The sequence below is a fragment of the Neofelis nebulosa genome, chromosome 8 (assembly GCF_028018385.1).
Source record: "Neofelis nebulosa isolate mNeoNeb1 chromosome 8, mNeoNeb1.pri, whole genome shotgun sequence".
In the NCBI taxonomy this organism is placed as follows: domain Eukaryota; kingdom Metazoa; phylum Chordata; class Mammalia; order Carnivora; family Felidae; genus Neofelis; species Neofelis nebulosa.
In genome coordinates, this window is record NC_080789.1 from 69,248,802 (window position 1) to 69,275,670 (window position 26,869).

A 26,869-nucleotide genomic window follows, 5' to 3' on the forward strand; every position below is an offset into this window, starting at 1 on the left:
GCTGTTGTGTAGTAACTTAAAAGGAAATTAGTATGCTATTAAGTAGAAAGTAGCCTATTACCAACTGGACTGACAGAAAACACCCCAAATACACATGAGCAGGAAACAGGCCTCCTCACTAGAATGATTTATTTTTAATTTTTTTTTTTTTCAACGTTTTTAATTTATTTTTGGGACAGAGAGAGACAGAGCATGAACGGGGGAGGGGCAGAGAGAGAGGGAGACACAGAATCGGAAACAGGCTCCAGGCTCCGAGCCATCAGCCCAGAGCCTGACGCGGGGCTCGAACTCACGGACCGCGAGATCGCGACCTGGCTGAAGTCGGACGCTTAACCGACTGCGCCACCCAGGCGCCCCAGAATGATTTATTTTTAACAAAGTCACTAGGCCCTTTGTGAGGCAAGCAAGGCAGAAGACTGAAAAGACCTATTGTCATTTTCACTGTACACTTTTTCTGGAGTTCTGAGGTGAGAGCAATGACCATAGTACCAGTAGCGATTTATTGCAGACAACAAGTGTATTGATAGGTAGAGATGACTACTAATATAGGCTTCATGAAGAACAACTAGGAGTAGTAATCTATAAAGATGTTAACACAATTTTTGTGGTTAGCAGAAATTGTCCTTTATTTTTCTTAGTGTGGAAATTTGTATCCATTGAAATAAATTTGCAGATGTGACAGGTAAAACCAGAAACACCCAAATCATAAGCAGTGTAGCCATAAACATTGCTATAACAGAGGGCTATTTTATCAACACTTCTGCACTTCTTAATTTTAATTATAAAGTTTGAGGAAGAAGGAGGGTACTTGATGTTGGTGCCAGGAGCTAAATCATAATTTATGGTTGACAAGGGCTGATGATCCCAGTTCTCTGGTCAGCTCCTACTTGAGGTCAGTTAACTGCCTGATTTTTAGGTTATAGCTGGAAACAACATATTGAGTGTGTTACTGATATTAAATAATTTGACATCTTGTGTGTGTATGTGTATTTTTTTTTTTTTTTTTGGTAACAAGATGGTTTAAGTTTGCATAGGCTGCCAGAAAATGTTGACTAGAATTTTCATACTGATGCTCTGAGCATGCTCCACACCAGTTGTATTGTGTTGTGGCTTTTTCTTTTTACCTGCAGCTTAACAAGATAAAATTAGCATTTGGAAAAATTATATAAATGCAAATACTATTATTTTAAATTTAACTTTTCTACATATTTTAATTTTCTCTTGTCAGTATGCCAGTATATGCCACTATCAGTACTGGTTTACAACCTTTTGAAATAAAAATTAAGACAAGGTAACGGAGTCTTTTTATGTCTTTGTACAGGAAACCCTACACACAGTGAAATGGAAGGAAAGAAAAATGCAGCAATAAAGATAAATAAGGTTTGTAAAAATAGGGACACCTGGTGGCTCAGTCTATTTAAGCGTCTGACTTCAGCTCAGGTCATGATCTCATGGTTCATGGGTTCCAGCCCTACGTCAGCACAGAGCCTGCTTGGGATTCTCTGCCTCTCTCTCTCTCTCTCTCTCCTCTCTCTCTCTTTCCTCTCTCTCTCTCTCTCTCTCTCTCTCTCTCTCAAAAATAAAATAAACATTAAAAAAAATAAGGCTTGTTCAAAGAAAAATCTTTTTCTTATATAATAACACCTTATGGTTGTTTAATCCCTAACTCTGTAACTCAGGTGTATCAAAATGTTTAAATTATAACTATTACCGATTATGGAGGTTTTTTGTTTGCTGTTTCACTAACTTCTTTTTACTTTTCTAGCCCCGAAGATCAAATCAGTGTACAAGTCAGTGCTTCAGAAATTTTTTCTCCAATATGTTTTCTTCTAGTAATCACATTGGAGAATCTTCTTTTACCTGTAGAACTTACTGGTTAGTATTTATTACTTTTAATGGATGCTTTTATACTTGATGTTTAATTATTATAATTAACTTTCAGTAAAAATTTAAGTTTTGCCTCAATAAACATAAAGGCTCACCTTGTATTTTGTTTTTGTTTCTTCTGGAAAATAAATTAGTTCAGGGAAGGAGATCACCTATTATTTTGTGACCCTCTGTATTATGTGATGACTGCCTATGGTCTAGTGGGTTTTGTTTTCATTAATAATAAATTGTTCTACACAGGCTTTTTATTTGATAGATAAGTAAAGCTACTTGCTAAATTTAATCAAGAAGAACCCTTTTAGAGTAGATCCAGTTGTCTTTGAATCTGTAGTGACTGGAATATGGATAATAAGTAGATGTTTGTGGAATCTGAAGATTAAGTTGGGGTTTTAAAATCACTTAGCTTTGGTTAAATGAAGAAGCCAGGTTTAAGATTGTAGGATTTAATGTTAGAGCTTGGCTCAAGGTACCAAAGAAAACAGTAACATCTGAGTAGCCTTTTAAAAAGCTGAACTATATCCATTTTGATTACAGTAACTATACCTTCCTCTATTTTTTCCTTTTGTCTTACACTTAGTTTCTGTTGGGAAATTGTTGCAGATACAGTTTCTACTGGGATTGCTTGCTACAGCTTTGGTTCATGGTTGGTTCATGGTTCATAGAAAATAGTGTTGCTTTTTTCTCTCAGTAACATGGATATTATTCTAAATTGACTTTTTAAAAATATCCTGTCACCTAAGATATAAATTCAACCATTATTTTTATGAATCAAATCAATATGATTTTGATTTGTAATGTAAAAAATTTACAGGAATGAATTCATTTTGAAGGTGTTTAGAAAAAGGTACTTCTTTTAAATGTGGTTTATAATGTTAGGTACAAAAATTTTTCCTATTCATGATATAACCCACTTGTTATGCTGAACTTAAATTTTTGGAGTTCTGATGAAGGTCTAAAATTTATCTTTCAGTACAGAATTTATAGAGGTCAATGAAATGAATACATTGATTAGGCAGAAGAGACAGGAATTGGAATTGTCATGGTTTCCTGATACATCACCTGGGATTGGAAGGTAAAAAAAAAAAAATTGTTTACCAAAGTGTTCGCATGTTAACATGAACACAGGATACCATTAAAATACTTAAGCACAGAGGTATCTTAATCAATAGTTGTGTTTCTAAGAAAGTTTTGTGCAAATTAAACGTGGTGTTTCAAATACCTAAAGAAGATTGCTATTTAAAGAACTCCTTAAAAAGTACCCCTATTTATCTGTTTAATAAGTATTAAGATATTTGAATCATTTAAAAGAGAGAGCACCAAAATGATAAGATTCATTATTAATAATAGTATTCAGATCTGTCATCCTTCTGTTTCCCCCATTCCAATCTTATCTTTGTGCTGTTAGCTGATGCACTGCTTTTGTCATGACATTTACATCTCTAAAAGAGTCTTCTCAATAACTATTTGATCAAGTCTTTATACTTTGCCCTGGCATTCATGACTTTCTATAATACAGACCTTTCTTAGTTTAAGTCCTGAAGCTACTGTCACATTGCTAGGTATATTATATATATACTTCAAGTTCCCATGTAAAGATTAAGGTCCTTGCCTGAGTTTTATATTTATTCCTGTAACGTTATAACTTTACCTTATATATATAAACAGTACAGTTCTGCATAGGACCTTCACCATCTAGACGATGGTGGAGCATCAGCAGAAGTAAAAATAGGAAGTCCAGATACATATAAAATCTCAGAGTTATATATTTTTGTGTGTGTACAAGTTGCACAGTGTTTTTGAAGCTTTTCTCCACCTAGTCCATAATCTCACCTTATACTGGATAAAGTAGTTTTTTGTTAGGAGACCTTTACTGAACAAAGAAGAATCAGAAAAAAGCTGAGAGTGGATTGGATTTGGATGCAGAAACTTAGGTCCATAGGAACACTAGGAGCTTAGGTTGAGAAACTTTACAATATAATAAAGCAATAGAAATCAGTTCTTTTCTAAAAAAATTATTTTGATGTTTTTACTTTTTGATACATGCTGTAAAACAAATCTAACAAAAATATGATAACCATGTCTGTATGATATGCTTCAAATTCAAGTGATACTGTTCTGTTTCTAAGTTTTGTTATTTATTCATGGGCTGATTTCTCTTTAACCTTGCTAATTTCTTTAAAACCTTGATTTGATTAACTTGGCTAAATTATCTCTTTGGTTGTCCAGAAAGGGAAGGGGGGCGGTGCAAGGGGCATGAAGGCACTTTCTGGTTGGTGGAAATGTTCTGTTTCTTGGCTTGGGGTGGTGGTGGTGCTTACACAGATATATATATATTAGTCACGGGTCATCAAACTGTATACTTAAAATCTGTGCATTTTATTTATTTATACATTTTGTTATCCAAGTTGATTTTTTTTAGAATGGAGAAGAATAAAAGCTAAAACATTTTTTGACAAAATATTACATTCAATTACTTGAAAGAAAAACATGTATTATATATGAAATTACTGTTCAATCCTCTTGCCATTAATTTATCAGAAAAACATGCTTTTAAAAGGTTTTTCTTTGTAGCCAGTTGGCAGTCATCTTTGAACAATGAGTAACCTTGAATTTACATTTTTACTTATTTTGGCAAAAAATAATTTAAGTACACTGTATTTTAAAGTTGCTAACCTCATTTGGAAAAATTAATAATTTTAAATAGTTGGTATAATTTTTTTTAAACATTTAAACAAAAATGTCTTTGTTTTGTTTTGAATTTTCAGAATTGGTTTTAGACCCTGGAATATTGAAACACAAGTGCTTCCTCTCATCTCTTCTGTGTTGCCAAGAACTATTTTTCCAACAAGTACCATATCTTTAGAAAATTTTGGTAAAGTTTGTGAAATGTTTCTCTAGTTTTTAAAAAATTATTAGCTTTTTTCGATATCCTAAAAAGTGTTAATGACTTAGAAAAGCTGTAAAAATAAAATGTAGATAGTAAGTTCTATGGATTTCTGTAAATATTTGGACAGGCATTGACTTTTAAATTGTTCCAGTTAGAAATTTTTTTATTTTTATTTTTTTTAAGAAATTACATCTTCAATACTTTGAGGAACTGGTTAGAAGTCTCCTTTCTGTTTAGGGCTTCAGTGTCCAAAATGTAGATCTTTTTTTTTTTTTTTTTTTTTTTTTTTAACGTTTATTTTATTTTTGAGACAGAGAGAGACAGAGCATGAACGGGGGAGGGGCAGAGAGAGAGGGAGACACAGAATCGGAAGCAGGCTCCAGGCTCTGAGCCATCAGCCCGGAGCCCGATGCGGGGCTTGAACTCACGGACCGTGAGATCGTGACCTGAGCTGAAGTCGGATGCTTAACCGACTGAGCCACCCAGGCGCCCCTAAAATGTAGATCTTTAGAAGTTACATCTCCTATTAATTATGAACAAATAGTTTCAGTCTTTATATATTTGTGGATGACTCTTGTTTCCTCTTGTCTACGTAATACCAAGATGGTAGTTGTCAGACCAAACATATTTTCTTTTTTTTTTTTTTACCCCTTTAAATTGCCCACATGAATTCAAATCTTGTGATAACTCATTTCCATAGCATTAAAAGAACCAGATAAATACCTGCTGTTACTTAGATGTTAGTAGCTATGTGCTTATTCATAATTTGATTCATAAGTATATTTTGTTTCACTCTATTATAGACATGTATTTTATGCTAACATAAGCTGAAGCCAGACTATTATCATTTATTGAAACAAACTTTTTACTTTAAAAAAATATATATCTTAGGTACCTCTTGCAAGGGATATGCATTAGCACATACTCAAGAAGGAGAAGAGAAGAAGCAAACTTCTGGTACATCAAACACCAGAGGATCAAGACGAAAACCTGCAGCAACAACTCCTACAAGGAGATCTACACGTAATACAAGAGCTGAAACAGTCAGTCAATCCCAGAAATCCCCAGTATCAAATAATTCTGGGTGTGATGCCCCAGATAACAACAATCCATCTGTAAGTGTGTCCTCTTCAGCCATGTCAGAAAAGCAAACAAGACAGGCTCCAAAACGGAAGTCTGTAAGAAGAGGAAGAAAACAACCTTTATTGAAAAAGAAACTTCGGAGCTCTATACCTCTCCCTGAAAAATCATCTTCCAGTGATTCAGTAGATGAAGAAACAGCAGAATCTGACACACCACCTGTGTTAGAGAAAGAGCACCAATCAGATGCAGAAAGTAGTAACAGTTGTACTGTGCCAGCAAGTGTCGAAAATGAATCTGCTAATGGCTTGAGAAGTTGTAATGAACAGGTAGAAGAAAGTGAGGAACATACTGAGAACCATGATACAGAGGAAGCAGTGGAATCTTCATATTCTGAGTCTCATACCGAAGATACTTCTGTACTAGTTGGAGAGGAAGAGGATATTCAAAAAGTCGAAAATACAAGTGTAGAGGCTAATGTTTTGTGTTTAGAAAGTGAGACTCCTAAAAATATTTCTGGAAAAGGAGGTGATCCATTGGAAAATCAAGACCAAACATCTGGACCTTCAGAATCAGAGGTAAAAGCAGACAAATGTACAGATTATCCTTCAAATGATCTTCCTACATGTTCAGGATCTGAAGTTGAAGTATACCAACCTGTACCAAGCTTAGATGAGTTACCAGAGAATTCAGAGTCAGTGGTTAATGAAGAAAAAGTTATGGAAAGTCCTATAGCAGAAATTGTTGATCATAAACATTCAACAGTAAAAACAGAACAGCTTGTAGATGGCCCCAAATTAGAATCTTCTGAGGGAAGAATTATACAAACAGTGAGCAAAAAATCCATAGAGGGCTCAGAGGCTCAGTTGCTTGAGCATGTTGAAACTGAAGATGTAGAAATAATTGCAACATGTGATACTTCAGAGAAAGAAAGTTTGAATAGTATTCAAGACTCTGAAAATAATTTATTAAAAAATAATCTTAACACCAAATTAGACAAATCTTTAGAAGAAAAGACTGAATCTCCTGTTGAACATTCCAGATCTACAGAATTGCCTAACACACACATTGAACAAATTCAGAAGCATTTTAATGAGGACAACAATGAAATGATACCTATGGAATGTGATTCATTTTGCAGTGACCAGAATGAATCTGAAATTGAACCTCCTGTAAATGCTGATACCACACAATTGAATGAAAATTCTGTGGAGCACAGTTCTCAAAATAATATGCCATCTTCTGATCCTGCAAATGGAAAGGCTGAAACTGTATCTCGGCCATCTGAAAGCCCAGTAGATGTGATGGAGAAAGCCAAAAAGCCTCGTACCCGAAGATCTAGATTTCACTCCCCATCTACAACTTGGTCTCCCAACAGAGACACTGCACGAGAAAAGAAGCGATCTCAGTCTCCATCTCCCAAAAGAGAAACTGGAAAAGAAAGCAGAAAGTCTCGATCACCATCTCCCAAGAAAGAATCTGCAAGAGGACGTAGAAAATCTCGTTCTCAGTCCCCAAAGCAGGATATTGGAAAAGAAAGGAGACGATCTCAGTCTCGATCTCCAAAAAGAGATAGCACGAAGGAAGGCAAAAGATCTGCATCACTCTCCCCCAAAAGAGACACTTCGAGAGAAAACAGAAGATCTCAGTCAAGAGTGAAAGATTCCTCCCCAAGAGAAAAATCCAGGTCTCGGAGCAGAGAAAGAGAAAGTGATAGAGATGGGTCACGGAGAGATCGAGATCGAGAAAGAAGAACCAGGAGATGGTCTAGGTCCAGATCTCGTTCGAGGTCACCATCAAGATCTAGAACAAAAATTAAGAGTTCATCATTCAGTAGAAATGACAGAGACACTTACTCTCCTCGGTGGAAGGAAAGATGGGCAAATGATGGTTGGAGATGTCCACGAGGAAATGATCGGTACAGAAAGAATGATCCAGAGAAACAGAATGAAAATACAAGAAAAGAAAAAAATGACATCAGTCCAGATGCTGAGGATCCAAATTCTGCTGACAAACATAGAAATGACTGTCCCAGTTGGGTAACGGAAAAAATAAATTCTGGGCCTGATCCAAGGACCAGAAATCCAGAAAAGTTAAAAGATTCTCACTGGGAAGAAAACAGAAATGAAAATTCAGGGAATTCTTGGAATAAAAACTTTGGTTCAGGTTGGATGTCTAACCGTGGTAGAGGTAACCGTGGCAGAGGCACTTACAGAGGTGGTTTTGCCTATACAGATCAGAATGAAAATCGGTGGCAAAACCGAAAACCCCTCTCAGGGAATTCAAATAGTTCAGGGAATGAGTCTTTCAAGTTTGTGGAACAGCAACCCTATAAACGGAAAAATGAGCAAGAGTTCTCATTTGATACACCGGCAGATAGATCTGGGTGGACATCTGCATCTAGTTGGGCTGTGAGAAAGACTCTACCAGCAGATGTACAAAACTATTACTCAAGACGAGGGAGGAATTCCTCAGGTCCACAATCTGGATGGATGAGACAAGAAGAAGAAGCAACTGAACAAGGTAACATACTGTGTTTATTTAGTAACACTTTTATTTGAGGAAAGGGATTATAAATTTAAAACTTCATATATATGAATTGTAATGATCTGTACTTACAGTTTAATAATGTTAAATCCCATTTAACAAGTCACTTTGCATTATATAAATATATACATATATGTCAGTATTTATTGCCTTTTTTACTGCCCCTTCCTCCAATCTTGTCAAAGGCTTAACTAGGTTAAGTACAGTTGGCTACAATAGAAGAACTTGGGATTTTTTTTAATTTAAATTCAAGTTAGTTACCATATAGTGTAGTATTGGTTTTCAAGAATAGAATTTAGTGATTCATCACTTACATACAATATCCAGTGCTCATCACAATTGCCCTCTTTAATACCCATCACCCATTTAGCCTATACCCCCACCTAACACCCCTCTAGCAACCCTCAGTTTGTTCTCTTTAAGAGTCTCTTATGGGGGCACCTGGGTGGCTCAGTTGGTTAAACGTCTGATGTTGGCTCGGGTCGTGATCTCACAGCTCATGAATTCGAGCCCCACATCAGGCTCTGTGCTGATAATTCAGAGCCTGGAGCCTACTCTGGATTCTGTGTCTCCTCTCTCTGTGCCGCCCCCCACCGCCCCCCCCCCCCCCCCCACAACCCCTGCCTGCCCCGCTCATGCTCTGCCTCTCTTTCTCTCTTAGAAATGAATGTTAAAAAAAAAAATGAGTCTCTTATGGTTTGCCTCCCTTTCTGGGTTTGTTTTTTTTTTTTTTTTTTTAAATGTTTGTTTATTTTTGAGACAATGCAAGAGGCAGAGTGCAAGCAGCAGAGGGGCAGACAGAGGGAGACACAGAAGCTGAAACGGGCTCCAGGCTCTGAGCTGTCAGCCCAGAGCCAGATGCGGGGCTTGAACTTGCGAACCATGAGATCATAACCTGAGCCGAAGTCGGACGCTTAACCGACTCAGCCACTCAGGTGCCCTAAAGCCTCCCTTTCTGTTTTTATCTTATTTTACCTCTCCTTTCCCTGTGTTGATGTTTTCTTTCTTAAATTCCACATATAAGTGAAATCATATGATATTTGTCTTTTTCTGACTGATTTCGCTTCACATAATACTCTCCAGTTCCATCCATGTTGTTGCAAAATGGCAAGATTTCATTCTTTTTGATCACTGAGTAATATTCCATTGAGTATTCCATGAATATTATTCAGTGATATCAAACTGAGGGTTGCTGGAGGGGTGTTGGGTGGAGGGATGGGCTAAATGGGTGCTGGGTTAAAGTAATAAGGGCACTTATGATGAGCACTAGATATTGTATATAAGTGATGAATCATTAAATTCTTTTCCTTCTTTATCCATTCATCAGTAGATGGACTTTGGGCTCTTTCCATAATTTGGCTATTGTTGATAGCACTGCTATAAATATTGGGGTACATGTGCCCCTTCAAATGAGCATTTTTGTTTCCTTTGGATAAATACCTAGTAGTGCAGTTGCGGTCATAGGATAGTTGTATTTTTAACTTTTTGAGGAACCTCCATACTGTTTTCCAGAGTGGCTGTACCAGTTTGCATTCCCACCAACAGTTCAAAAGGATTCCCCTTTTCTCTGCATCCTCGCCAACATCTGTTGTTGCCTGAGTTTTTCATGTTAGCCATTCTGACAGATGTGAGGTTATATCTCGTTGTGGTTTTGATTTGTATTTCCCTGATGATGAATGATGTTGAGCATCTATCTTTTCATGTGTCTGTTGACCATTTGGATGTCTTCTTTGGAGTAAAGTCTGTTCATGTCCTCTGCCCATTTCTTCACTGGATTATTTATTTTTTGGGTGTTGAGTTTGATGAGTTCTTTATCGATTTTGGATACTAGCCCTTTATCCAATATGTCATTTGCAAATATCTTCTCCCATTAGTTTTTTTTATTGTTTCCTTCATGGTGTAGGAGACTTTTTTATCTTGATGAAGTCCCAGGAGTTCAGTTTTGTTTTTGTTTCCCTAGCCTCTGACGAAATGTCTAGCAAGAAGTTGCTACAGCTGAGGTCAAAGAGGTTGCTACCTGTGTTCTCCTCTAGGATTTTGATGGTTTCCTGTCTCACATTTAGGTCTTTCATCTATTTTGAATTTATTTTTATATATAGTGTAAGAATATGGTCCAGTTTCATTCTTTTGCATGTTGCTGTCTAGTTTACCTAACACCGCTTGTCGAAGAGATCATCTTTTTTTCCATTAGATGTTCTTTCCTGTTTTGTTGAAGATTAGTTGACCATATAGTTATGAATCCATTTCTAGGTTTTCTGTTCTGTTTCATTGATCTTTGTGTCTGTTTTTGTGCCAGTGATGATTGCAGCTTTGTAATACAGCTTAAAGTCTGGAATTGTGATGCCTCCTGCTTTGCTTTGCTTTTTTTCAAGATTGCTTTGGCTACTGGGGTCTTTTTCTGGTTCCATACAAATTTTAGAATTGTTTGTTCTAGCTCTGTGAGAAATGCTTTGTTTTGATAGGGATTGCATTGAATGTGTAGTTTTTTTGGTAGCATCGATATTTTAACAATATTCTTCCAATCCATGAGCATGGAATGTTTTTCCATTTTGTCTCTTTTCCAGTTTCTTTCATAAGTGTTCTATAGTTTCAGAGTACAGATGTTTTACGTCTTAGGTTAAGTTTATTCATATGTATCTTACGGTTTTTGGTGCAATTGTAAATGGGATCGATTCCTTGATTTCTCTTTCTGCTGCTTCATTATTGGTGTGTAGAAATGCAGCAGATTTCTGTACATTGATTTGATATCCTATGACTTTGCTGAATTCGTGTATTGGTTCTGGTAATTATTTGGTGGAGTCTCTTGGGTGTTCTACATAGAGTATCATGTCTCCTGCAAATAGTGGAAGTTTGACTTCTTCCTTACCAGTATAGATGCCTTTTATTTCTTTTTGTTGTCTGATTGCTGAGGCTAGGACCTCCGGTACTATGTTGAACAGTAGTGGTGAGAATGGACATCTCTGTCATATTCCTGACCTTAGGGGAAAAGCTCTATTTTTCCCCATTGAGGATGATATTAGCTGTGGTTCTTTCATATATGGCTTTTATGTTCTTGGGTATGTTCCTTCTATCCCTACTACTTTGAGGGTTTTTATCAAGAATGGATGCTGTATTTTGTCAAATGGTTTTTCTGCATCTATTAAGAAGATCATATGGTTCTTACCCTTTATTAATGTGGTGTATCATTTGATTGATTTCCGAATATTGAACCAGCCCTGCAGCCCAGTAATAAATCCCACTTGATCATGGTGAATAATTCTTTTAATATGCTGTTTGGATTCAGTTTGCTAGTATCTTGTTGAGATTTTGCATCCATGTTCATCAGGGATATTGGACTGTAATTCTCCTTTTTAGTGAGGTGTTTGTCTGGATTTGAAATCAAGATAATGCTAGCCTCATAGAATGAATTTGGAAGTTTTTTTCCATTTCTTTTTTTTTTGGAACAGTTTCAGAAAAATAAGTATTAACTCTTCTTTAAATGTTTGGTAGAATTCCCCTGGGAAGCCATCTGGCCTCATACTCTTCTTGTTAGATTTTTGATTACTGTTTCCATTTCTTTGCTGGTTATTGGTCTCTTCAAATTTTCTGTTTCTTCTTGTTTCAGTTTTGGTAGTTTAGTTTCTAGGAATTTATCCATTTCTTCCAGATTGCCCAGTTTGTTGGCTTATAATTGCTCATAATATTCTCATAATTGTTTGTATTTCTGGAGTGTTGGTTGTGATCTCTTCTCTTTCATTCGTGATTTTATTTATTTCAGTCCTTTCTCTTTTCTTTTTGATAAATCTGGGTAGAGGTTATCAATGTTGTTAATTCTTTCAAGGAACCAACTCCTAGTTTCATTGATCTGTTCTGATGTTTTCTGATTTCTATATCATTTATTTTTGCTCTAATCTTTATTATTTCCCTTAGAAGAATTTGGGAGGTTCTTGTGTAAGATTTAACTTTGATATCTTAAAAAAAATTTTTTTTAATGTTTGTTTATTTTGAGAGAGAGGGTGAGCAAGCGGGGAGAGGGGCAGAGAGAGAGCGAGAGCGAGCGACAGGCCCAAGCAGACAGGGAGAGAGGGAGAGAGACAATCCCAAGCGGGCTCTGTGTTGTGAGTGCAGAGCCCAACACAGGGCTCAGTCCCATGAACCATGAGATCACTACTTGAGTTGAAACCAACAGTCAGATGCTTAACTGACTGGGCTCCCCAGGTGTCCCAACTTTGATTTCTTTTATCTCAGATGTGCACACTTGAATTTTTTTGATCATTGTTCTCATATAAATAAGTTAGCCTTCTAATAATGATTTATCTTTCCTTGGCTTTTCTTATTAAGAACATTGCAAGAAAAAAGCTTTGTTAAAAAAAAAAGATAAAAAGTTACTCTTGTAATTTAGCAACCTGATTAGATTAAAAAAATTTTTTTAATGTTTATTTATTTTTGAGAGAGACCGAGACAGAATGTGAGCGGGTTAGAGAGAGGGAGACACAGAATCCGAAGCAGGCTCCAGGCTCTGAGCTGTCAGCGCAGAGCCTGACGCAGGGCTTGAACTGACGAGCTGTGAAATCATGACCTGAGCTGAAGTCAGACACTCAACAGACTGAGCCACCCAGGTGCCCCACCTGATTAGATTTTATATGATTACTTCTTTAGTAAGTTTCTTGAGGTACTGATTCTTTGGTAATGTTGAACCAACATGAACCTGCTCTTAATAATAATTTTAGTTGAATGCTTCTTTTAACCAGTCCACGTTATTTAGAAAGATAGGATTAGACTAAATGATTAGAGATTGGTGTTCTGAGTCTGTTAATTGCTGTTGACTCTTACTATAACCAGTGGTTCTTTGCTTCTCTAAAGAAATTTTAACATGATTTTTTATTATAAGCCTTTTTTCTTTTGATAGATTCTAACCTAAAAGACCAAACAAACCAACATGGAGATGGTTCCCAGCTACCTATAAATATGATGCAACCACAAATGAATGTAATGCAGCAACAAATGACTGCACAGCAGCCGCCTATGAATATCTTCCCATATCCAGTGGGTGTTCACGCTCCTTTGATGAACATCCAGCGCAATCCATTTAACATTCATCCTCCGCTACCCTTGCATCTGCACACAGGTGTGCCTCTCATGCAGGTAGCTGCTCCTACAAGTGTATCTCAGGGACTGCCACCGCCACCACCCCCTCCCCCACCATCCCAGCAAGTCAGCTACATTGCTTCACAGCCAGATGGAAAGCAATTGCAGGTATGTTTTTAGCATCTAAAGTGTAATCAACATAGTCGCTATAAGAATTTAACTGTTAGCAACAGATGTTCAAAAGAGGGTTTCCTGGCATCCCCAAACAATTATTCGATTAGGTTTACGGTAAACTTTCATAGCCCCTCTTCACTGTCCTTCTTCAAACCTCCCACTCTTCAAATAAAATGAATTGGATGCATATTATTGAACCAAAGCTACATATATGCTGTTGTTTATGTCCAAACAGGTTTGTTTTTTCAGGTTAAGACAAAATTTTGAGAATCAAATGATGGGTGTTTTAAAATAATTCTTAATTTATTGGACTTTTTAGGGGGTGGGAACTTGTGGTGATGCTTTTATTGTCTTGTTGGGACAAACGCCAGAGAAAGCTGTTCATTATCCATTACTGTCTGTATTTCATGTTCACGAGTTTACCATGTTCAAAAAAAAGAAGTGCCTCTGAGGCATATAGAAATTTGAATAATACTTTGTAAACACTGTGTTCCTTATAGTTCTGTGCCTGCATTTCACAAATTCTAGAATCCTGATAGTGTATAATTGGAAGATAAGGGGGATAGGGTTCTAGAATTTGGGACCTCATACATTTTTCTGCTGTCAGCTCTCTGCAAGCTATTTGACTTCACTGTCTCCTTTTCTTCCGTCTTTAAAGTGGGGGCACACACTTTAGTTAATTTTCAGAAAGAGCCTTTTGGAAAAGATAACTTTTTTAAGTGCTATTCTTTTCCTTCTTGTTGCTTTTAGTGTTGCTGTCAGAACATCACAAGTCACATGTGTAATTTAAAAGTCACTTGACATATTTACATAGGTCTCTGTTTGAGAATGTTACTTATTTTTCTTCAGAGTCCTTTAGATATACATGACCTGAAATACGAATTTTGACTCACTTTGAATTTTTTTTGTTATTTCTAATATATGGCTAAAAGAATACAGTAATTCATTAACTAATGATAACTCTTTAAAACAGGGCGTTCCTAGTGCTTCTCATGTAAGTAATAACATGAGTACACCAGTCTTGCCTGCTCCGACCGCAGCCCCAGGAAATTTGGGAACAGTTCAGGGACCAAGTTCTGGTAATACTTCATCATCAAGTCACAGCAAAGCCTCTAATGCTGCTGTAAAATTGACAGAAAGCAAAGTAAGTGTTACAGTGGAAGCCAGCGCAGATAGCTCGAAGACAGACAAGGCAAGTTCAAGGTTGAGAGCAACCTACATAATTCTGTATATGCTAAAGATGAAAAAATAAATTATATATTGTATAATTGGTAAAGGGAATTTACTGTTGATAGTCTTGAATTCCAATGCTATTTGAAGGGTTCTGTCTAGATATGTTGATGCCCAGTGAGTTACTGGTAATATTTCATAATTATTTTTAGAAATGTTTGGTATGTGTGTTAATAACTTTTGTATTCATGACATTATTTGAAGAATTCCTTGAAATAATGTAAAAGTGAGGTGTTTTTAATTTCATATTTTAAAAGAAATTTTTTTAAAGTATGTGGGCAAATAATAATTATACTTTTTCCTCTTACCAGAAATTACAAATCCAAGAAAAAGCAGCACAGGAGGTAAAATTGGCCATTAAGCCATTTTACCAAAATAAAGATATCACCAAGGAAGAATATAAAGAGATTGTACGGAAAGCAGTAGATAAAGTAAGTTCTAGCTTTAGCAGAGTTATATATGTAATTGTTTTGAATCATCTCTATTTTAATAAAGGAATGCTTAAGTCTAATTAAAATAATAACCACTAACTTCTAATTCTGGTCTGCTTTTCTGCCTTTTGAGTAAGATCATATGAGATATGGAACATATAAAAATGTCTGATTATCTCTTTGGGGTTGGTTTTCACAAATCTTTCCATTTTGCTTTAATCCTTATAAAGTATGAGAAAAATATTCCCCTTTTTTCGTAGGTTTGTCATAGTAAAAGTGGAGAAGTAAATTCTACTAAGGTGGCAAATCTGGTTAAAGCCTATGTAGACAAATACAAATATTCACGGAAGGGAAGCCAAAAGAAAACCCTGGAAGAACCTGTGTCCACCGAAAAAAACATAGGTTGAAATGGGGAGCACTGTAAAGGACACTATCAAGATATCTGCAAAGTGCAATTTCAACTTGTACCTTTAACTGAAAATCATACATAACTGTGATTGAAATTTGGTTTTGATAAAATTATTTTTTTTAATGTAGAATATAAAGTTTTGTTCTAAATAAATATAGTTCTGCACTGCAACTTCTTTATCCTTTCCTCCTCCCGAAAATGAAAGCAATTCAAGGGAAAGTAAAGGGGTTAAAGGAGTGTGCATTTTTACTAGGACTCTTATAGTGTGGATACTGGAAGATGTACAGCTTTTTGATTTGAACAATGGAGTGCATAAATTAGAGTCTTCTAAGTGCACTGGTTTTGGAAAAGATATATATAATACATTTATTCTGTCAGGCTAAAAATAAAGTATGAATGATCTTTATGATTTTTCCCTTTATAGAAAGTTAAATAATGTATTACCATGAAGAATATTTCTAATAACAGAATATACCAGTTGCAGGGTTCCTAATGTGTATTTTTAAAACACACGTCTGAATAAATTGCTTAGATAGAAAACAGATTATCACCTGAGTAAAATTCAGTGTTCAAAACTTTGGAACACTGTTACTGAATCACCAAATAAAGGTTATGCTGCTTGTTTTTCTTTTGTGCCTTTTTTCCCCACCAATTGAAATGAAGCAGTTTGATTTGCTAGATTTACAATTTTGGAAGTCTAAAACTCTTTGTGGAATTTAGAAGAACAGTTTGGAAAAAGTGTTGACTTTATAAAAATTATGTACTTTCATGATATCTTCTACCTGTCAGAGAAATGATAAATTATCTGTGCCAACTGGAGAATTGCAGTTGAGTGGTGACCCTGCCTTCCTTGGGATGAAGGTAGAATTATGAGACGCACTTCAGTGGCTTTCATTGGCTCATCTATCTAATCACTAATGAATTTCTTTTTACACTTGAGAAGTATCCAAATGCTTTACAGTGAGTAAAGTGTTAATTAGGTGACCATATGGTGGCCATTAACCATGTTGCAAAATTCTAGACATTAAAACCTTGGTTTTGGAAAGGGAGAGGACTTAATGGAGTCTTGGTTAGGCTTTCAGGGACTAGGGATTTGATTGTCTTTTTTTTAAATACTAGAATATGTTAATTTTTACAAAAGGTAAGTTCAGAAGGTTATAGAGCCACTATTTTAATTGGCATCTTAGAAGAAAAAAATGGGTTATCCATGATAAACTTTCATTGCAGTAATAATTTTCAATAGATACCAAATAACAAAAGCTATTCAGATAAGATGTTAATGGCTCAGAAAGATATATGCATCAGTGAGACAGACTGACCCTTGTATTAGCTAAACTAGAGAGAGCAATACTCTGTAGGACTGTGCTTTTCTGAAGTAAAGATGATCTGTTTGTCAAGTTTATGTGCATAATACTTTCTTGGTGCTAGCTTTGATAAGGCAAATATTTTGAACTGTTGGCCCCAATAATGATTGTGCTAGTTCATAATCTTTACTAGATTAAGAGTGTAATTCCAAAAAGTGTTAGAAATATTTCCAAGGAGTCTTGATCTTTATTCTGCATTTCTGGGCATTTGTAATATGGTATTCTACTGATTTATATATATATTTTTAATTAAAGTTTGTGTTTAGATATGAAGGGGAAAGAAGTTTAGAAGTATATTTCTTCTAATAAAATATTAAGACTGTTTTAAATATCAACACACACCTCCTCATTTGTTTGTTTTGAACTCTAGAAACAATTGTGTGAATTTGCAATCTGTTTTCAGTTAAAGCTGGTTCACACTGAAAATTTTGTAGCAAATTGCCTAAGATGATTAATCACACAGTGCATACTTTTCCTACATTTTCTTTCAGTGATGTTTGGGAATACAGTTATATTTTAAAATTTGCTTTATACCATTTAAAAGTTTTGAAGAAAAACTAGGTGGTATGATGGTCAAGTCTCACATCTTTGGTTGCAGTGCCATGAATTATTTCCACCTGTCTTGAAAATAACAAGTGTGTATTCCATATCTGCTTGGGGTACTTGGTTAGACTGCATTTAAAATGCTAATGAAGAATGTTACTGGATTAGAATTCAAACTTTTAAAACTTAGAAATACTTAAGAATGTATTAGAAAGTGCATGCTTTATGTTAAAAAAAATGCTTTAACATTCCCCATTCTTGCTTTTCTCAGAAATCTACATTAATTTTGCATGTGCACAAACTGAATCAAAAACATTTTGTGGAATTATAAATTTCTTGTTATTTATTAAGATTCAGTATTAACTTGACCTTTGAAACCTTGGTCCCATTAACTTACTAGTCACATTGACCAATGTTTTAGGCTATAGTGATGCCTAGAATTTTGACTAAAAGTAGTTACTTACTATTTTAACATTCCAAAAGTTTTGTGATTTCTTTTTTTCCTGGTTACCACATTTTCTCCATGATCTTCCATTAAATGGCCACAGTGTGTACTGTTTGAACGTTCCATCCAAAAGATACAGCTTCAGAAGCACAGTGGTTGCCCCATGGTCCATGAGACCTTGTTTGTAGTACAAGGATGGAGTTCTGTCTACTGAAACAATACTCTTAAAACAGAAATGTAGTATGTAATATTTTCTAATAAATTCTTTTGATAAACAAAGAAGTGTCTTTAACATTTTATTGTTCTGATTCCTGGGAAATGCTGACTTTTGCCTCATTATAACTGTTTCCAAAGACATGTTGAAGTATTTCTCAGATTTGTACACATAACTAGCTAGCATCATAAATTAATGTCCAAGTTGTAAAGCAAGCTTAGAGTTAGCTATCAGCATATATTTTAATAGCATTTTTTCCTAATTACAAAATCATTGTAGGAAATTAGAAAAGCTTTATTTAAAAAAACTTGTAGAAGAAACGGAAAAATGAGAAAAATCACCTGTAATCCTGCCATTTAAAGGTAACAATGCCAATCAAACTGCCCAGAACTGTTGTAACTTACCCATTTCACTTAATGATGTATTCAGAAGTTTACATTTTAATAAAAATTCTACAGCATGATGTTTAACGGCTATATAGTATTCTATCACATATCGTACGTACTGTTACTTAAAAAAAAAATTCTTTAAGTTTTTAAATTTATTTTTGAGAAAGAGAGCAAGGAAGGTGCAGAGAGAGAGGGAGACACAGAAGCCAAAAAAGGCTCCAGGCTCTGAGCTGACAGTTCAGACCCGACACAGGTCTCGAAACCACGAACTGCAAGGTAATGACCTGAGCCAATGTTAGACCCTTAAGTGACTGAGCCGCCCAGGCGCACCTCTTCATTGCCTTTTTAACAGTACTTCATATTTCCTGTCCTGGAGATATTAAGGTTTTAATATTGAAGCCATCTTTCATGCATTTTCCATTCACATCCCATCTCCATTCTCTCAAACAATTGCTGTTTCCTCTATATCAAACTGGAATTCCTTTGCAGTGAAATCCAACTCCTTTAGTTCCCAGAGTGTTGCCATCTGACCTCTTTTAATAGTCCCAACTATGACTTAGATTCTATATGCGCCAGTTCATTGTAGACACTGAAGGACTAATCTTCTGATAACACAGCATCATTCAACACAGAGTGCCCACCTCGTGTGTTACACACTAGGGAAGAGTAAGCAAAACAATACTGTTTCTACTCACAGAGCTACATAATGTGGAAATAACATCTATTTATATAACTGGTAAGGAATGACAGGACTATAAGGTGATCCAAGGATCTGTGATAGGGTAATTGGACTTAACAGTGATCAGTGAGAATCCCTGGGAGAAATGGCACTTAAGAGCTAAAGATAAGAACTAAGCAAGGAGAAAAGAGCTGGCAGAGGAAGGAGGTGCAAATGGTCTGTGGCCTCAAAGTGTGGCAACCCAAAGCCTAAACTGGCTAGAGTGAAGACTGGTGGAGACTTCTTAGGGCAATACATTTTGTAAAGAAAAACTTGAAATCTTTCAAGCAGAAGGTGTTTGATATGAGCAGACATGCATTTTGAAAGATTACTCCACTCATAATCTTTCAATGGCTTAAAAGTGGTTAATAAACATGAAAAAGTGTTCAACTTCACAGTTAATGTTATAAATGTTATTTTATCAAATTGATTAATTCTGGCAAGAGTGCCATGAGGAAATAGTACTGGTTAGAATTTGTACAATTTTTCTTTCTAAAAGGCAACTTGTAAATAAGTATAAACAGCCTGAAAAGGGCTGCCATATCCCTTTTCCATAATGATGAAAACATACTGGTTCACATAGTCCTTTCTAGTATTTAATAGAGGAAAATTGGAGGGAATGGTTAATCTGTGGTTCATATGAAAGTATTCTACAGCTGTTGTAAATGTTTTCAGGGGAAAAAAAAACATTAAATGGAGAAAAAAATAGGTCACAAACTGCGGCTGACCTTTCAACAATGAGGGGGCTAGGACTCTAGCCAACCCCCTGCAGAGTCAAAAATCCCCCATAGAATTTGTGACTCTCCAAATACTTCAGTACTACAGCCTGTTGACTGGAAGTCTTACCAACAACATAGTAAACATATTTTGTACGTTATATGTGTTATACACCATATTCTTACAATGATGTAAGCTGGAGAAAAAAATGTGACAATCCTTAGGAAGAGAAAATACATTTATAGTACTGTATCAGATTTATCTTAAAAAATCTGTGTATGAGTAGACCTGTGTAGTCCAAACCTGTGTTACTTAAGGGTCAACTGTATACATAATATTCCAATTAAAAATTAAGGCACAAAAACACAGATTATTATTTCTAAGTAGTAGAGGATCTTTTTGCTTTTCTTTAGCTTCCAAGTTTACTATAGTGAACAATAGTCGTATGATCAGAAAAAACGAGAAAATTGCAGCTCTCCTTGTTTGGTACATGACAGTGGGGGAATGGGCAGGAAGCTTTGCTCTAGGCTGGGGAGCTACCAACTTCCCAATTTAGAACTGGCCTAACGTCTCTGCTTGAACACTTGAGATAGGTGTCTGATGGCTCTCCATACTGTGCTCCATACTCCCCAGCGGGGAGCACAGCCTCCTGTGGTAGCTGATGGGTGCTAGTCTGTGAGTAGTCAGCACCCACTGGCTTTATGGGCTGAGACATGCCTTAGTCATAAAGAAGTAGACTTCCCAAACCGTAACTAATCTGGGCATATTTCCCAATCCTGCAATCATTAGAGAAGATAATCCACTTATAATTAGTAGGGGTCTTGGTTTTAAAGCTCACAGAGAACTGAGGCACAGCTTTCTGTGCCTGAGTGATGCTGATTATGTTACTAAACTTCTCTGAGCCAGAGCGGCCTATATGAGGGTTTGCTGCCTACTTACCTAGAGGATTAAGTGAGATTAGATATGGGAAAGTCATAATTTCCTACATACTTACTTGGGAGAAGTTCTGCTCTATAATTCAGACTGGTTTGCCCACTGTCTCATCTTGGATAATGGTGGAAATACAGTTTACTTGCACAATGGTTTCAATCTAGCTGCACATCCAGGGTCACAGCTTAAAAAAATAAATAAAAAATAACACAAAAATCCCAAAAACAATACACAGAGACTTCTGAGAAGATGGTGGAATAGGAACATCCTAATGTTCCATGGATACAACTAGGTAACACCCACATCAGTGTAAATAACCCAGAAGATGACCCAAGGACTGGCAGAGCACACTCTCCACAGCTAAATGCAGCTAAGAGGCCAACATCAAAGAAGGTAGAAAAGGGGAAGACACGGTGGGGAAAAACTGATCTCAGAGCAGGTACAGGAGGCACCGGTAACTTTGAGAGACTTCAAGAACAAAAGAACTAGGTATTTATCCAAAGGATACAGGTACCCCAATGTTTGTAGCAGCGCTATCAACAATAGCCAAAGTATGGAAAGAGCCCAGATGTCCATTGATGGATGAATGGATAAAGAAGATGTGGTGTGTATATATATACACAATGGAGTATTACTCAGCAATCAAAAAGAATGAAATCTTGCCATTTGCAACTATGTGGATGGAACTAGAGGGTATTATGCTAAGTGAAATTAGAGAAAGACAAGTATCATATGACTTCACTCATATGAGGACTTTAAGATACAAAACAGGTGAACGTAAGGGAAGGGAAGCAAAAATAGGGAGGGGGACAAAAACTTGAGACTCAAATATGGAGAACAGAGGGTTACTAGAGGGGTTGTGGGAGGGTGGGGGGATGGGCTAAATGGGTAAGGGGCATTAAGGAATCTACTCCTAAAATCATTGTTTCACTATATGCTAACTAACTTGGGATGTAAATTAAGAAAGTAAAAATTAAAAAAAAAAAAAAAAAGAGCTGGCTGGCACCATTTCCCTCCCCTATACCCTGTCCCCATGGATACCTGTGGGAACCAGTGCAGCAGCAACACTCTCCCTAACTTGCTAACAGTGAACTTGCCTCTGCATTCTCCTGCAGACCTGTCCCTTCCAGCCAGGCTTCTAGGTCTCCTCCCACAGCAGGCCTATGCAAACCTTACTGACTGCATGGCCCACCCTAGCTCTTCTGTGAATCCGCCCACGCCATCTAACCTCCCCAGGCTTAGTCCTTGGCAGCTCCAGATCTCCTCTAGCAGCAGACCTGCACAGACCTTGCTAACAACCATACGCCCTGCCCCTGTTGTCCTGCGGATCTGCCTCCTCCAATATGCCCTTGGCCAGAGCCCACCCACCCAAAGTGGTGCCACAAGCCCGGCAGTGTGCAAGCAGCCTCCACCAGGGCCAGTACCACTTCCAAAGTGACTCGTGCTCTGGGGAGAGGGGAATATAACCACCAGTCTCAGTGCAGCTCCAACAACGGGCTTGGGGCAGACATCTGGTTTGAGTGCAGGCCCTGCCAACCATCGAAAGCTTCCCGGGACAAAACAGAAAGCACCCTGCAGTTTGGTGTTACTGCATCTGGCAAACACCTGGTCTGACTCAACTTAAGCATAAGGTACCCCCCCGACTAGTCCACTAACAACACAGGGACCAAACTGCCCACACAGGCAGAGAACCATTGCAGACAACTGGATTAAAGGGAAAAGTGGCCCAGCCATACCACTAGGGTGCATGCAACAGACTTAAGAGACACCCCTGAAGTGTCCATTTCTTTTTTTTTTTTTTTTAATTTTTTTTTTCAACGTTTTTTTTTATTTTTTGGGACAGAGAGAGACAGAGCATGAACGGGGGAGGGGCAGAGAGAGAGGGAGACACAGAATCGGAAACAGGCTCCAGGCTCCGAGCCATCAGCCCAGAGCCCGACGCGGGGCTCGAACTCACGGACCGCGAGATCGTGACCTGGCTGAAGTCGGACGCTTAACCGACTGCGCCACCCAGGCGCCCTGAAGTGTCCATTTCTGATGGACAGAGGACATTGCAGAGGGCTACAGGACCCCTTCTTCATAAGGCCACTACTTTCAAGAGCAGGAGATGTAGCTGACCTTCCTAATACATAGAAACAAATATGGAGAGTTAGACAAACTGAGGAAACAGAGGAATATGTCCCAAATGAAAACAGGACAAAATCGCAGCAAGAGAGCTAAATGAAACCAAGGTAAGTAACATGCCTGATAGGGAATTTAAAAGATGATCATAAAGATACTCACTGGACTACAGAAAAGAGTGGAGAACTTGAGTGAGACCCTTAACGAAGAGATAGAAAACAAAAAAGAACCAATCAGAGATGAGGAATTCAGTTTTAAAAATTAAAACTACACTAATGGGAATAAATGTAGACTAAAGGAAACAGAAGAATGGATCAGTGACCTGAAGAACAGAGTAGTAGAAAGCAATCAAGCTGAATAGAAGAGAGAAAAAAATAATACTAAAAAATAAAAATAGATTTAGGGAACTCACCTACTCATCATGTGTAATAACATTCCCATTATAGGGATCCAGAAGGAGAAGAGAGAGAAAAGGGGGCAGGAAATGTAATTTAAGAAATACCTGAAAGTTTCCCTAATCTGGGGAAAGAAACAGAAACCCAGATCCAGGAGGCACAGAGATCCCTCCACCAAAATCAATCTAAAGAGGTCCCCACCAAGACACATAGTAATTAAAATGGCAAAAAGCAGTGATAAAGAATTTAAAAGCAGCAAGAGGGGCGCCTGGGTGGCTCAGTTGGTTAAGCGGCCGACTTCGGCTCAGGTCATGATCTCACGGTCCGTGAGTTCGAGCCCCGCGTCGGGCTCTGTAGTGACAGCTCAGAGCCTGGAGCCTATTTCAGATTCTGTGTCTCCCTCTCTCTGACCCTCCCCCGTTCATGCTCAGTCTCTCTCTGTCTCAAAAATGAATAAAAAACGTTTAAAAATTTAAAAAATAAAATAAATAAATAAATAAATAAATAAAAGCAGCAAGAGAAAACAGTTACATACAAGGGAAACTCCATAAGGCTATCAGTGGATTTTTCAGCAGAAACTCTGCAGGACAGAAGAGAGTGGCAAGATATATTCAAAGTGCTGAAAGAAAAAAAAAAAAAACAAACAAAACAAAAAACTCTGCAACTAAATATTCTACCCGGCAAGGCTATCCTTCAGAGTAGAAGGAGAGATAAAGAGTTTCCTAGACAAATAAAAGTTAAAGCAATTTATCACCACTAAACCACCCCTACAAAACAATGTTAACAGGGACTTTTTGAATGGAAAGACCATAAGTAAGAGTAAGAAAAGTAGGAAGAACAAAAACAGTAAAACTTTATCTATAAAAATCAGTAAAGGGATTCACAAGATGAAAGGATGTAAAGTATGACACCATATACCTAAAACGTGGGGAGGAGGGAGAAGAGTAAAGAATAGATTCAAATTTAAGCTTAATTTCAACCATCAACTTAATATAAATTGCTATGTTCATAAAATGTTACGGGGATTAAAAGTACACTGATACCGATGGGCACTGAGTACTGTATAGAATTGGTGAATCACTATATTGTAGACCTGAAACTAATATAACACTGTATGTGAGCTATACTAGAATTAAAATTATTTAGTTAAAAAGGCAATACTAAATAAACTAAAATTATTTAGTTAAAAAGGCTGAGCCTAGGCTGAGCCTAGGCTAATTTAATCAATCTCTGGGTTTGGGATAGTTTAAAATCTCCCCGGGCGGAGGCTAATGTGCAGCCAAGAAGCAAACCACTATGTAACTTTTTAAGATCCCCTGAAGATCACAGCTGTTCTGTCAGAACAACATAACTAATTAGATCACAGCTTATCTTTAAAACCATTTAGATTCTATCCTCCCTTTCAGAGGCAGCAACAGCACCTGACAGTTTGCCTGCAATCTTTTTTAAACTGTGTTTTCAAATGCCACTTTATCTGGGGTTTAGATCCCACTCAGCAGAGAAAGAAGATCTTGAACATTTCTTGGGTGTTCACATGGTTCCAAGGTGCAATGAGACTCTTGTAAGAACCCAGCTGTTGGTGAGGTCAGGCTGTGTGTGCTTAATTCAACATGTTTTTATTCACACACTTGCCTAAAGGAATTTTAGACATTTCTAAAATTACCATTGTAACACGGCTTTTTCTAAATCGTCATTTCTGGAAGTCTTCCTTGTACACTTTAATAGCTGACTGCACGTCCTCCTTAGCTCTAGCAAGTACAATTATGATTACCAATCACAGCAGCAGTGACTAACGTTGAGTGCTTCCTACTGGCTCTGTGACAATATTTTATTTGCATTATCTCCCTTAAATTTTGTAAGAACTTTTAAAGTAGGTCCTATTATTAACCTCATTTTTCAACTGAAGAAATGAGGATGAGGTTCAGTCACTCAGCCAGGATCACTCAGACCTCAGAGGAGCCTGAGTCCAAAGCCTATCCTTGTAACCATCTCCCAATGCTGCCTCTTGGCTCATCACAAGATCTACCCAGCCATATGTGCCCCACACTTACTCTTTCTCACCCAATCTACCCAGACAGTTTGGGCACCAGAAATGGCTTGTCTGTATTTCTATTTCCATTCCAAGGTCTATGTCTTGATCTGGGCAGTGGTTACAGAGGGGTTTGCTTTACGATACTAAAGCTCTACTCTTTATTTTATGCATTTTGTTACATGTGCCTGAGGTGGGGGTTTCGCAATAAAACTTTATAAAAAAAAAAAAAAATCAAGAGGCCAGCAATTAGCTCCGAACCATTGTTTAGATTTGTGACAGGGTCACCTGGGTGGCTCAGTCAGTTAAGCGCCTGACTGCGGCTTAGGTCATGATCTCATAGTTCCTGAATTCGAGCTCTGCATGGGGCTCTGTGCTGACAGCTCAGAGTCTGGAGCCTGCTTCTCATTCTGTGTCTCCATCTCTCTCTCTGCCCATCCCCCTGCTCATTCTCTTCCCCCCTCTCTCCCTCCCTCCCTCCCTCCCTCAAAAATAAATAGACTAAAAAAATTTAGATTTGTGATAGTCAAATCTTTCATTCTTCATCTTTTCTCTTCTTTTAATCCAGTCCCAATAAGAAAAATAAATCATAAATTGGGGGAAAAAATTCCTATTGGAAGAATTCCGCATCGCATAAAATGTGCTTCTGTTTGGAAGCAGAAAACTTGAACAACAAATGTGCCAGTGCCTACTGTGTGCGAGAGAGTGAAGTCAGAGTGTGTGTACTTAAAATCGTGCTTTCTGTATTAGGTTGTGGCGGCTTTTGTTCCTTTCTTTCAGTTATTATTTTAACAAACTGTGTCAATTTTCAAAGGTTGCACAACCCAGAAACGCCTGTTCCCGGACAACTGCCCAGCAAGAGTGAATTTGTGGAAAGGGTCAGCCCCCAAATTAGTCTTGTCTTTCACACAGTTTAGTTATAAACAGGGCATCATATCTGATCATTCAAATCAATAAACCCTCTCTAAAGCAAAGGCTAAATATTTCTCCTCTTTTTTTTTTTTTTTTTTAATTTTTTTTCAACGTTTTTTATTTATTTTTGGGACAGAGAGAGACAGAGCATGAACGGGGGAGGGGCAGAGAGAGAGGGAGGCACAGAAGCGGAAACAGGCTCCAGGCTCTGAGCCATCAGCCCAGAGCCCGACGCGGGGCTCGAACTCATGGACCGCGAGATCGTGACCTGGCTGAAGTCGGACGCTTAACCGACTGCGCCACCCAGGCGCCCCAAGGCTAAATATTTCTCTATCAGTTTAGGGAAACAGTACAGTTCAGAGATTCTGGAAACCCAACCC

The 26,869-nt window shown here is 37.4% G+C and overlaps 2 protein-coding genes across 6 annotated transcripts in view; one reads left to right on the plus strand and one right to left on the minus strand.

Annotated features, from left to right (window-relative positions):
• The window catches only part of SCAF11 (SR-related CTD associated factor 11), a 71,874-nt gene extending 53,133 nt beyond the window's left edge, over positions 1-18,741 (plus strand). For 2 of the 3 annotated variants that reach the window (XM_058743033.1, XM_058743035.1), the window contains exons 8-16: positions 1,322-1,380; positions 1,766-1,875; positions 2,858-2,959; positions 4,653-4,759; positions 5,666-8,377; positions 13,290-13,636; positions 14,616-14,834; positions 15,184-15,303; positions 15,564-18,741. In XM_058743033.1, the coding sequence (XP_058599016.1) occupies positions 1,322-1,380; positions 1,766-1,875; positions 2,858-2,959; positions 4,653-4,759; positions 5,666-8,377; positions 13,290-13,636; positions 14,616-14,834; positions 15,184-15,303; positions 15,564-15,710 (3,923 nt within the window). In that variant the 3' untranslated portion in view covers positions 15,711-18,741. The remainder of the gene's footprint in view (positions 1-1,321; positions 1,381-1,765; positions 1,876-2,857; positions 2,960-4,652; positions 4,760-5,665; positions 8,378-13,289; positions 13,637-14,615; positions 14,835-15,183; positions 15,304-15,563) is intronic. The other variant, XM_058743034.1, reaches the window with a different exon arrangement.
• ARID2 (AT-rich interaction domain 2) overlaps positions 17,557-26,869 on the minus strand; it is a 180,709-nt gene continuing 171,396 nt past the window's right edge. For 2 of the 3 annotated variants that reach the window (XR_009265756.1, XR_009265757.1), the window contains exon 25: positions 17,557-18,287. The gene's annotated coding sequence lies outside the window, so the exon portion shown is untranslated. Of the gene's footprint in view, positions 18,288-21,096; positions 21,217-26,869 lie in introns of all 3 variants that reach the window. The other variant, XR_009265758.1, reaches the window with a different exon arrangement.